The 13,504-nt window shown below is 35.6% G+C and overlaps 1 protein-coding gene across 2 annotated transcripts; it reads left to right on the plus strand.

Moving 5' to 3' along the window:
* Positions 1-357: 357 nt before the first annotated feature.
* On the plus strand, positions 358-11,411 carry LOC126847211 (glucose dehydrogenase [FAD, quinone]-like). Of its 2 annotated transcripts, none has more exons than XM_050587353.1 (8): positions 358-716; positions 6,331-6,501; positions 6,693-6,974; positions 7,065-7,191; positions 7,310-7,686; positions 8,417-8,809; positions 9,428-9,826; positions 10,880-11,411. In XM_050587353.1, exons 3-8 carry the CDS (start codon positions 6,744-6,746, stop codon positions 11,234-11,236), a joined length of 1,884 nt encoding a protein of 627 aa, XP_050443310.1. In that variant the 5' UTR covers positions 358-716; positions 6,331-6,501; positions 6,693-6,743; the 3' UTR covers positions 11,237-11,411. The 2 variants fall into 2 exon arrangements, with proteins under 2 accessions (XP_050443310.1, XP_050443319.1); XM_050587362.1 differs by having other exon boundaries at positions 6,365-6,501.
* The last annotated feature ends 2,093 nt before the right edge of the window (positions 11,412-13,504 follow it).

A 13,504-nucleotide genomic window follows, 5' to 3' on the forward strand; every position in this document is an offset into this window, starting at 1 on the left:
ATTTTTTCTTATCTCTAATCTCTTAAATTTTTTTCAATATTTAAAACAACTAGAAAAACATAAAAATGCGCAGAAAATAGCTAGGTTTTCAAGACATTTGAAATCGTTTTGAATATTTCGCGTGTCCAGCCCGATAACATATCCATGTTGAAATTATTCGAATAACCTTTCGTTGGGCCGAATTGTAAAACGCTAATAATATTCGAATGAGAATTTGCACAACTCCACTTGTAAATAGCAGTTCAGCGGTACGGTCAACGTTATGTGGCGGTGCGTTACGGCCGACAGTATAGGTAAGACCTACTCCGGAGAAAGGGAAAGCGTTTTTTGTTTCTTGTGGTCGGTGGTCGTTTTAGTGATGCACTCAAGTTTCGGTCCGCGTTTTCAGGCACACGTCAACGTCGCGTCGTCGGTGCGCGTTTGCACAGTCACTGTTGTACTTGTCCGTCCGAACATTATCCTGGTCGTTTTAAATCAAAAAAAAAAAAATATATATATATTAATAATAATTACCGAAAAACTCGGTTCGTTAACGTCCGACGTGTTCACGTTTTTTTTTTGTAGTTTGTTAAAAAAATGCAACTACCACTCCGACGTTATTTGGAGTGAAAAGTTTTTTTTATTTTTTGGTTTCGTTTTTGTGTGTGTGTGCGTTTGTGCGCGTTTGTTTGTTTTTTTTTTTTTGGATTTGTTGCCTGATAAAAGAAAAAAAACCTGTAAGTATCCTAAGTTCCCGTCCGCGGTATCCCGCGTTAGATAAATAGATTTTGTAAAAATCGAAAAAAAAAATGAAATTTACATATTATTAGTGTTCTAAGACGACGCGCCGTGCAACAGGCCAAACGCGTTTGGCGCCATTCAGAACACGGTTAATAGGCACTATAAAAATAAACACTCAAGTCCACAGAATTGTACGGATTAAAATAACGTCTTACATATTATATGTTTTTATTTTATTTTTTAACACAATGTTCATCGCCGGTATTGTCGACATATATTGTATTTTTAAGTATACGGAGATTAAAATCGTTTCGTAAACAAACTTCGGCTGTACTTATTTCCTTTCATAAATAAATAGCCTGGAATGAGTTGTTTGACGATTGATGGACATTTCCCTATACACATTATACATCCACAACAATACAATGACATTGGGATTTCATGTTTAACAATTATTGATGTACGTCTTAATAATGGTACGGTTTATTTTGTCATTTATTTATCATCAGTTTTCTTTCGACATTCATCTTTGTATTATAATATTCTAGTAATCGGTAATGGCGTACTACATTTCAGTTTCGCACGAACACAATAGTACTTCATAAATTACAAATAAATTTAAATAGAAAACCAGCGGAGAAACTCCTAATTTTTAATTAGTAACAATTATAGTTTTTCGCTTTGGCATTGAAGTATTATTTAGTTTTTATGTTAATTACATATCATCTCATCATTATTACCACTTAAATAAGTAAAATGTAACGGGAATAATTTTTTTTTCAAATATTATGTACACTAAAATACTTATTAACCGTTCTCCCTAATCAACCTTACAAATCAAGTATAGCTCACTGCTCAGTAACACTAAAAGTATAGACTGAACTGTGTTTAAATGTTAAGCCAAACCAATGAGAACAACCATGCGAATTATTTGTTTTGTTTTTTTTTTATTTGAAACAATGTACTCAAACAGGACATTAAATGTAGGTACATGTTTTAAATATGAAAACATATGATGAAAAAAAACTTCTATTCAAATTTCAAAATTTCAAACATAACTATGTTTTTTTAAATATTATGCAATTCAAGATCGATCATTAACGTGTTACTAGTGTTAAAAAGTTAAGTTGATTTCAATTTTTTATCCACGTCTCAACTAACTGAACTAGTTACTGAATTAAATTAAAATGAAAACTGTACTTAACTAATTTATCGACTTGGCTTTAGTCAAGTGTACATAATAGTTTTATAATCCAATCAAGTCGGCTGAATATTTTAAACGTTTAACTTAATTTATATTAATATCTCAACTATGATAGCTACTGACTAAATATATTACAAATCGTTACTATTAATAATAGTTTTTGTTCAAACGCTCAAGCCTATCAAAATCATCTGATTTGCATTGATACATTTTTTTAAATTATTATTTTGTGCTCCAAAATTGTAAATTAACACTGGTGTTTGTTGAAATTCTCAAAACGACGGAATCCGAGCCTTTGTAGAATAATCAAATTTTTTATAAAATCCAAAAAAGTGAGTTCTGATAGTTTCGGTTGATCGTGTCTTTTCTTAATATTACTATGATGTTTTTTGCCCCCCCCTCCCCCCTCCAAATGACTATCATTTTTTATTTTTTTGGAATTTTGCGAATGCTGACCATTGTTTTCCGCGTGCACCATACGTTTCCCTACACGAATTCGATTCAAGGAAATAGAAGTTCTTTTCCTGTGATCTTGGATGCGAGTCAAATGATGCGTATAGAGATGTTCCGGTATTATGGCCGGATTTCTCTGTGTGTTTCCAAACGGATCATAATATACATTTTTATTATTCAACGTTATTCCGATACGGCGACCGGAGTGGCGCAACAAACGGAAAAAAAATATTAAAGATACCAAAATAAAATGTAATCTATAACCAAATTTTACTTCGGTCATCTACAACGTTCGTGGCGACGGACGCGTAGGCATGCGACCTTAGGTTTTAACGTCCGTTTGCTTCCAGACCACTAATCGTTGGTCTCTGTTGGACTTAACACAGTATAACACACAACGCTTGTACATAGCATGCAATCATCTCGCCCCGTGAATTCAATACTAAAGCCAAAACCGTAAAAAAACATTTTTTTTTCGAAACATCTCAAGTATAGCGTACAACCGCTTTTCTCTGGGCACAGGTAAATACAATAATGCGTGTACCTACTCGGCAACCATCGTTGAACGTTAATTATCATAATCATTACTCTAGGATGTCTAATGTAATATGTCCAATGAGCGCGTTTTGTTGTTATTTTTTAACTCGGTGCTAAGTGGAGCGCGGTAGAATAAAATTAAAAATTTCCGTTTTGGCTACAAGAGTAATGATCACGTTGCACTCAAGATTCTCGTTAATAAGGTTACTCGACAATTTTAAAATTAAAAAAAAAATTGTCCAAGACAAGATACAAAAAAAAAAATAGCTAATACCGTTAAATACACACTTATTGTGGATTTCTTTTTTTTTGTTTAAACAGGACAAGCCCAACCACAAATAGCAAAACATAATGAATGACGAACCATATTAAAATTGAATATTTTGAATATTTTTTTTATTTTATACTACCCTCTCTGCTATGACCAAATAGAGACATATCACAAGAGGAGGTGTAGTAACTCGAATTGCATTTTTCTTAATAGATTTAAGTGTTAAATAAGTATTCGTTGTAAATTAATTAAAAATGCAAATAACAGCTATGCCATTTTTTTGTTTACCTGTTTTTGGATTGTTGTTCATTATGTTATTTGGTATCAGTGCCGCGTAAATGAAGGTTATTAGGTTAGGTTAAGTAAGGTTAGGAGATTTCATTCGATTTGATACTTGCTACTATTGAGCAGAATATTAGATCCGCATCTGTTTGCTAGATACTTAGTATCGGGAATAGATTGCATGACAAGTTAAAATAATAACTATGTAAAATAATAACCGTCGATTTGTTTAAATGCTTTCACCGTTGTAATGGTCACGTCCCAGTCACTTGCACTTGTACCTACACGTGCAGAAGTAACAAAACATAATGAAACTTGTTTTGATTTGTTTGGATTGCATGATTTATAAAAACCATGATAAATCTTGGACGTTCAACCGCAAAAATAATATACAATTTAAAGCCAATAATTAGTTACACTTGAGAAATGAGTTGAAAATAAATCGTTTCATAAAAAACCCTTGCCAAAACGATTATCGATTAATTACTCTATTTAGTAACATTATGAATTATCTATCATTTTTTTAGAGAAGTTATTGATTGTACAATAATGTTTTAGTTTTCTTGTCTAGATCTACGAACTTAAACCAAAATCTAAAATAACTAATTTATAAACATAATGTCAAATTGCAAAAATGTTTCAACTTGTTTAAGGAATATTATTTGAACATATTTTTGGCCCAAAATAATCTATAAAATATACTGTGTTTAATAGTTCCGTATTTAGGACGTAAGAACTGGAATTTATATTAGAGGTAGATCTATCTTGTTTTTTTTTTGTGATTATCATTGTTTATAGTTTTACATAACCGTTTCGAAAGACGGGCGCGAACAAATTCGACTAAAACATAATAAACACAAACATAAGTGGTTTGTTCGGGTATGACAAAAGACATCATTAGTTTAACCAGCGTGGCGTGGGCGGCTAATGAACGGTATTATGCACAAGGTGGACACGTATCGAATGCGGTTTTATCCCATAAGCACACAAACATGCGTGTACAGTGAGCTTGTAAAGTTTTCTATTGATTTTGCTGCCTAAACGGTTCGTTCTACAAAGTACAAATTACAAAAAAAAGTGTGATTTTATAAAATATACATTTTGTGTACTTTAATTTATTCCAAACGAAAGCAAAATTATATATTTTATATTTGTTATAAGTATAACTTTTTAGAAATTTCCCGGTGTCCCCATATTCTTATAACGTGACCCGTTTTTAGTAATTCTAAATTTAACTAACTGAAAGAGCAAACAAAATTACCAATTATTGTTATTCGGTTATTTATTTTAATGAAATTCATATTTTTTAACAAATGTTAGTTTTTTAAATGTGGGCTTGTAAAAATATGTCGTTTATGTTTTTTTATTGGTTTAACGTTTTTGCTTATTGTTATGTACCTCTACTTTTTCTTTTGGTTTTAAAAACTTTTCTTATCGACAGTTTTTGGCGGAAATTCTTATCGTTGGAAGACTATGTCTATTGGCTTGTTTTTTTCTACATTAATTTATGCAAATATCTTTACGTTTGATCTCTCTCGGCACACAATAGTATTATATTGAGTAAAATTCACATTTATTATTACCATTATTCCTTATGATGTTCGCACGCACAGAGACGGTCCCGTCTTAGATCTCACTCACGATCCTCGCCAAAGACGTTAGTAGGGACTTTTGGAATCGATATTACCTATTGATTATTATTATTATTATTATTAAAAAAGAAAAATACCCACACGGTATTCCGTGATTTCGGTGAACTCCGACCTCGTCGCCCGGGTCAAGTGTGTCTTACAGAAAGTAGGAAACGACGCATTCGGCGAGCATTGTATTTTGTACACTATACAGTCTATGCGATAGAGTATAGGATATCAAATATATACATACACAACAGTATAGTGTACGGTTATGCAACGATTGGGTACACACACTTATTAGCTCACACACACGCTTAAACGGAGAGACCGACGGGCAGACGATGCGACCGGTTACCTATGTCGAGAATAGGTACACAGCCCGCAGGGGTCATTTGGACTGTCGGCCAAGTGAAAGTGTATAATAAAATTATCCTTGGATTATATCATATCGATAATGTTATGCGTGTGCAGTTGCCTTTTTTCCCCTCGAATCGACTTGTACTTGTGGTTACATTATGGCTGTCAACGTTCATCCAATAACACAACTGAGTTTGGATCCAGGTATGAAATGTCCAGAAAAAATATGTCCAAAGGGCAAAAAAACGACTAATTTATAAATTTAAAATAACTTTTTGAGTTAGTATGAAAACGAATAGTACAACAATTTCAAATATCCAAACCGCACATATTTTATGTTTTTATTAGGTTATAAAACAGAAATCAAAAGTAATATAATCAGTTTTATACTTGGATATTTTTCTTACCAAACACCGCCCATTGTACAAATATTATTAACAGATAATCTATTTGATACTTGGGTTTTTTTGAATGTGAAGTATCTTCTATGTAGGATTTCTGATTTATAGACTACATGAAAATATTGGTTCGACAGTTTAAGAAATATCACAAAAAAATGTAGAAAAATATCAAAAATACATTAATGTAAAAACAATACCTTCTCAGTTGCCCAATGAAGCTAAAATTAATGAAAACATTGATATTTTTCGATTACATAAATTGGCATATTAGACGTACACATATAATATCAATTAAAAAACGTGGGATTTACTTAACATGTAACAGTAGTAACAACAGCAAAAATAACGGTAAATAGTAGTAGTGGACACGACGAGGAGAATTATTACATATATAATTATTATTGCGAAAACGAACGCAACGTGTACGGTATGAAATATTATAACACCGCCTGTTGTATGTATGTTTTTTAGGTGTGACGTGTGTTTTGTTTCGGTGCTGTTGCAGGAATCCAGACCACAAGACGGCGTTCGGTCATTATGTAAAAGCGAACCACCGCAGTTACTGCAGTGAGAGGTCAGTTTGGACAATGTGTATCGAAGGACAAGCCGGGGATTCGTGTGCTTTAACTACCAGACATTCAGGTACACCTGCACTTGAAAATTAAGTAAAAAAAACATAAATAAAAAAGGTTCCCGCGGAAGAACGTTGAAAATTTGTGACATGAAATTTATTTGTATCCAGCCCAATAACATATCCCCGTTAAAACGTAACATGATGCGACGTGGCTGCAGCCACCCCTTCTGAAATAACGTGTTATTGTGGTTTTTTGCAGAACTAGTATCGACCAGTAATTATGGCGTTATAGTCAACGGCACCGGGGGATATGATATTCGCCTTAATAGCGGCCGGATCAGCTCTGAAAGCTGGCCTGACAATAGTTGGGACGAGCGTATGGCTGATACCGGTGATGATAGCCGCAATGGCCTACTACCGGTATGACCTGTACGACCCGGAATCGCGGACTTTCAACCAAAAAATACTCCGCCGAGAGTATGACTTTATCATAGTGGGTGGCGGTTCCGCCGGCGCCGTGGTCGCCAGTCGGCTGTCGGAAGTAAGTTTTCGAAACGCATTTTTATTTTGTTTTCGAAACGCATTTTTCATCCAAATCTGAACGTGATGTTTTGTTTTTTTTCCTATTCAGATTGGTCATTGGAGTGTTTTGCTGTTGGAAGCCGGTCAGGACGAAAACGAACTGTCGGACGTTCCGTCGCTCGCGGGCTATCTTCAGCTGTCACGACTCGACTGGCAATACAAGACCGAACCCACGGGTAAGTCGTGAAAAACGTTACCATCCAGTCTTTGTCTGAATTCAGTACTGGATAATTGTTTAGAGTATAGTTTGCGTTCGAAGATTATTATGTATTTAAAAATTGAATTCATTTTCAGGTAAAGCATGTCTGGGCATGAAAAATCTGCGGTGCAATTGGCCAAGAGGCAAAGTGTTGGGCGGTTCCAGTGTGCTGAACTATATGTTGTACGTGAGGGGTAATCGTTACGACTACGACGGGTGGCGGGACATGGGCAATGAAGGTTGGGGATACAGCGAAATCCTTAAGTACTTTACAAAATCAGAGGACAACCGCAACCCGTACTTGGCCAGGCCTGGATCGCCGTATCACAGGTCTGGCGGACTCCTAACGGTACAAGAAGCCCCATGGAAAACTCCACTCGTTCTGTCATTCGTAGAAGCTGGTCAAGAAGTAACGGGATACCCAAACAGAGACATCAACGGAAAATATCAGACCGGATTCATGGTAGCACAGGTAATATGGGACATATAGACCACGTACCGGTTAAACGCAACTTTCTGCTAGTGAAATAATAAAAAATAAAATTGTGTTAGTTCAAGTTTCCTTTGATAAAAGTTTCTACAAATTTTTATTATTGTAATTTTTAACTCGATGGCATGTTCATTTATATATTTTTGTTGGCTCCAGGACTTCTTTTAAGTTTCTCCGTCCATTCCAGTCACAGCTCTGACATCATTCTTTACTCAGTTTAACCACTTCGGACCAATGCTCCGTCGAGCCGCCGCCGAACATTGCCTAATAATACATAAAAAATGGACTGTTTTTGTTTTTCCCATGTACTATTATACCTACACTATTGTGTAAGTGTTAAATAATGAAAAATCACATCCCTCATAGTTAAAAAACAGCAAGCCGTATATAAATCAAGAAAGCAAAACAAATGTGTATAGTCTATCGATAATATAATAATTCAACGCGGTTGTATACGTTTATTTACGACTCGGCAACGATGACAAATCATATTTGGTAAACGTCGATAGTCGTTCTTACCGTTCAAACAATTATCGTGTAGACAATCGTAAAAAACAAAATAAATAGCTAACGTTGCGTGCGGCAGTGCTTAGTCACGCGATTGAAAAAATAAAATAAAATAATACCGCACTTGCTATAATAACAATAATAATAATAATAGCCGTTAACGTGTGTCTTCTGAAATTGACTCACGCAACCGCCTTAATCGCAGGGCACGATCCGGAGGGGCACTCGCTGTAGCTCGGCAAAAGCGTTCCTACGACCAGCCAGGCTCAGGGCCAATTTGCACGTCGCCATGCAAGCGCACGTCACCAAAATCGTTATAAACCCAATAACCAAACGGGCTACCGGAGTGCAGTTCCTGAGGGACGGTCACGTGCATCTGGTGCACGCCAAACGCGAAGTGATCCTATCGGCCGGCGCCGTCGGCAGTCCCCAGATAATGATGCTGTCCGGAATCGGACCCAAGGAGCACCTACACCGGTTGAACATACCGTTAGTGCAGGACTTGCGGGTCGGAGACAACCTGCAAGACCACGTCGGACTGGCCGGACTCACGTTCATCGTCGACAAGCCCGTAGCCATTGTGCAGAATCGATTGAGGGTAAGCGTGCAAAACAACACTCGAAACTCGCCATTTGAGCATATTTTTTTAATGGAAATAATCGAAAGTAAACACAAAGTACGCGTATTAATACAATGTAGGTCTCCGAATAAACAAAACATGTGTTCACTTACAAGCAAAATGAGTCAGTGTACAAGGTTTTCCTCAGAGTCGTTGATATTATTTAAATAAGATCAACGAATATGATGTGACTACATAAAGACGACATGATACGCTCGTAAATTCGATTAGTTATTATTATTTTTTTTTTTTTTTGACTAAGATTTCGCCAGTTTTAAATAAGGGTTGCAAGGGATGTAAAGGTACTAAACTCAAGTGACTAAGTTAATTGAGGATAGGTGGAGGATGGTAATCACTGTATGTATGATTAACATACGGTATGTGATTAACTAAATAATTTATTTTTAGTGATTTAAGTAAATTATTTGATTTAATAATATGTAAAAATTAATATTTAATCAATCAATTAAATTTTTAATTATCACACGATTATTTTCCATTTTTAATTAGCATTTTAGTTGATTGTAATTTTACCCGGTTCCGCTTGTTCACCCACCGTATGCAACGTGAATTTTACTGTGAAACTTTTACTTTTAGCCGATTCCCGTAACGATGGAGTTCATTGCTCGAGAAAGAGGACCGATGACTACACTGGGCGGTGTCGAAGGACTCGGATTTATACCCACGGTCTACGCCAACGACACGGACTATCCAGATATTCAATTTCACATGGCGCCTGCCAGCATATCCTCGGACGACGGAATCAAAGTCCGCAAAATATTAGGCATCCAAGATTCTCTGTATGACAGAGTGTATCGTCCGATAGCCGACAAAGACGCTTGGACTATCATCCCTTTGTTGCTGAGACCGCGGTCTCGGGGCAAAATCAGACTGCGATCTAAAGACCCGATGGTTTACCCGTACATACATGCCAATTATTTCGACGATCCCTTGGACATTGCGACACTAGTGGAAGGCGTCAAGACTGCCGTAAAAGTAAGAGTTTTCCTATGCTGTCCAAAACCGTCTTGCTTATCTCGTACACCAATAATAAAAAACTACTAGAGTTTATATTATTTAACGAGAAAATGTTTGAAAATGAAGGTTGATATTCGTCTTAAACTGTAAAATTTAATATCTAGTTAAAATGTTTAAAGGTATAACGTAATATTAAAATGATTAGTCAAATTTTAGCAAGAGTATGCAAAATCCAGGTACTCGGATACTTAACGAGTCACAACGCATGGCCCATTTCTTTATAATCTTGATATTATTTTATAATTTACATATAATATAATGACGGCGAATACGATAAAATCTTTATAGTTTTACCATCACAAAAGTCGATGAGATAAGATCCACGAGTCCCACTACACGTGATGGATTTATTCGGTTTGACGGCTTATGTATGGCATTTGCTGTTGTTCACCCGGCCACCGGTGATATCCTCCTATCACTTTCAACTATCCGTGCGTTTCGCTGTACTTCTCTGCGTCCTCGCTTGTCACTCTCCTGACACCGAACGACAGCTGTTGTTAGCAATTAGTCGGTTAATCATCTCTATTATCTGTGGAAAAAGGTATTATATAGCTTGCGTATGAGTCCGCAACACCACGGGATACTTTTTTATGTATCTAAGGTGGCTAGTAAACATATCAAGTTTCTGGCTAATATTTTAATGTTTTCATAATATCTGGCCCAAAACCAATCATAGAGAATTTGGCCACTTAAATTATCGAATTTATTATTCATTTCTATTTTGAACGTTGTGAACACAACATATATGCCCCCCCATCCCCAACCCTCATCTCTTACCCCCTATCTCTCATCCCCTTACTCTCACCTCTAACTCTCACTCACTCTCACCCATATCTCTCACTCCCTAACTCTCACCCCTTCCCTTATCGCTTATCTCTCTTATCTTATCAGATAAATCAGCTGTTATTTTTCGGTGTCGATTTTCCGTGTGCGTGCGCCACAGCGAAGATATAAAAATGTAAAAAAAAAACCCGTATTAACGCCTATTGTCGGCGATTGTCTTGTCCGCAGATAGGTCAGAGCAGACCGTTCCGGCAGTATCGTTCGCGGCTCCACAGAACTCCCATACCGGGCTGTGTGCGATTCGAGTTCAACACGGACCCGTACTGGGAGTGCGCCATCCGTCACCTGAGCATGACCATTTACCATCCGGTAGGAACGTGCAAGATGGGACCGCCGGACGACCCGGCCGCCGTGGTGGACCCGAGACTGAGAGTGCACGGAGTGCAAGGACTGCGCGTGGTGGACGCGTCGGTGATGCCGACCATAGTCAGCGGCAACACCAACGCGCCGGTGATCATGATCGGCGAAAAGGCGTCGGACATGATCAAACAGGACTGGTTGTCGGACAACCGGTACTCGGGTTGAGATCGAAACGTGTGTCCTGAAATTATAATAGGATTTCCCGCCCCTCCGATCCTATTTATAGAAACGATTACGACTGTGCCATTTGCAGTGTACCCACTACGGGTTATTTCTCAAATCGTATGTTATATTTAAATAACTGTTACCATTTTTTTTTTTTTTTTTGTAACTTCTATGTAAATATAGTTTATAATAATAATAATAATACGATAACGTGCCTGTTTGTTTGCATTCGTATCGTCCGCGATCCGAACATTAGTGTAATTCCGGCGACTTTGTTCTAATCGACAAAGTCGATGAGAGCAAAACGTTTAACAGAGACTGTCTGTCAACCCTTTGAGTCGTACGTTACAATTTTATTTTGTCAAGCAACGCAATTGCTGGAAATGCGAGCGAACCAAAACCTCTTTTGACTCAAAGTAACCACCGACAGGAAAAAAATTCTTTATGAGAAATTATTTATAGAAATGATTTGATATTATAGTAAAACGTGTCGTACGATATTTTCATTTCTAGAACGTAGTCACACTGAGTTGAGGAGGGTTTCACTTAACAGTAAATGACAAAGAGCACAATCTGGTTTTTATCCAATCTGTGGTCTTATCGTTTTCTTGAGTTACACAAATCGATAATACTATTAGCTATATCCATCGTAACAGCAATTTTTTAAGGACTGATCAGTTTTATCAAAAGCGATCAAAATTATGAAGTTTACATAATCCGTTGGTTATGACTCTAAGGTAACCGATAAACGGCAATTTTAATAAAATTGGAAAGTCAAATTACAGATCTGCCAGGGCGAATGTACTAGTACAGCTATATAGATTACAAATGTAATACCACACCGACGGCATTCTCCTGTTGTATACAAGATGGCCTAAAAAATCATCGGTTCATTAAGCACGAACATCATCCGTGAACGCTTCTGCTTCTCTTCCACGGCAATTATATTATTATGCACGATTATCGAGTAAGCCGACCGATTTTGAAACAAAAACCGGAACACCGCAAATATCATAGAATTAACTAATTATAAATTTCGCGATAAATGACTACATCACAATATTATATGTTTTATTTAAACCGAGAGAAACTATAGTTAAAATTGTATTTTACATTCCATATTGTCGTGGTGCTTATACAGGGTGTCCAAATTCCAACTTGAATCAGGCAAATAAAGATTTTTTTTAATTCAATGCAAAAAACAAAATAAATTTTAAAATGTAAAACTATAACGCCAAGTTACGAGAAAACTTAATTGAATAATGTGTATTCAATATACCTGTATAGGTATATTATCAGGTATGTATGATATTGCAATAATATTGGTAAATCCTAGTTCCCACTTGTGTACATTTCAATGGCCAATTACATATGATGTACAGATAAAACTATCAATAACTAAAGTATATACTATTATAACCAATCGAATTATCTTGGTAATATTCAAATAGGGTTATCCATTCACTCAATACACATTTTCAACTACTACTGTAGTTATTTAATGCAAGCAAAAAATAATAAAAATGTTAATGGTTTAGTTATTTTTATTGTGAAAATTGTCATACGCTTTTGCCCTGCAGACTTTGACTCAACAGTAATTAATAATAATTTTTTGGAATAATCCATGATGTTTTAAGTATAACACATTATGTACTTCAGCTGTTAATTAATTTAAAAAAAGTTAATAACAAAAATCTAAATAATACATTATTCTTGGAATTTTTCGTACAGTTATTATTATATAAAATGTATAAAAACAATGAAATTAAATAACAATAAACATCCTTAATTTATTATACACCGACCTATCTGTTTTGCTATATTATTTAATTTGCTATCCAATATGAAAGGGGACTCATTGATATAACATTAATTTGCCAACGACAATTGCAAGGGCAAACACATTACATTAGTACTATTTGCCTAATGATGTTTAACATGGAATTTAATTGATATTCGTCCACTCCAAGGAGAAATGTGTCATGGGAATATTAGTATTGCATTTTTTAAACATTTATTTGCCAAATTAACTGATGAAAGTATAGTATCAGTAAGATTATCAACAACTGATATTTTTTTTTAAATACGACTTGAATGAGTTTTGTTCAGTTATTATATATTAATTTATTCTACATTTATGTTTCAAAAATGACATTCATTTGTTATTGTTATAATATACTATCAGATTAAGGCGTAGACAGTATATTAATAATGTATTGATTTTTCTATGATGATTAAATCTCGGAGAAAAAAAAGAAACTTTTCTTA

Source organism: Adelges cooleyi, unplaced genomic scaffold (assembly GCF_023614345.1).
Source record: "Adelges cooleyi isolate 19-005CV unplaced genomic scaffold, UGA_ACOO_1.1 ACOO_flye_CR_arks_rails_tigmint_CR_PRNA_108, whole genome shotgun sequence".
NCBI classification, from domain to species: Eukaryota; Metazoa; Arthropoda; class Insecta; order Hemiptera; family Adelgidae; genus Adelges; species Adelges cooleyi.

Excerpts from the sequence above, each read along its gene's own strand:
- LOC126847211 (XM_050587353.1), top strand. The coding sequence starts at position 6,744 with ATGATATTCGCCTTAATAGCGGCCGGATCAGCTCTGAAAGCTGGCCTG. Across the intron at positions 7,192-7,309 it reads ATACAAGACCGAACCCACGG|GTAAAGCATGTCTGGGCATG; the intron begins GTAAGTCGTGAA and ends ATTCATTTTCAG. Across the intron at positions 9,827-10,879 it reads GCGTCAAGACTGCCGTAAAA|ATAGGTCAGAGCAGACCGTT; the intron begins GTAAGAGTTTTC and ends TCTTGTCCGCAG.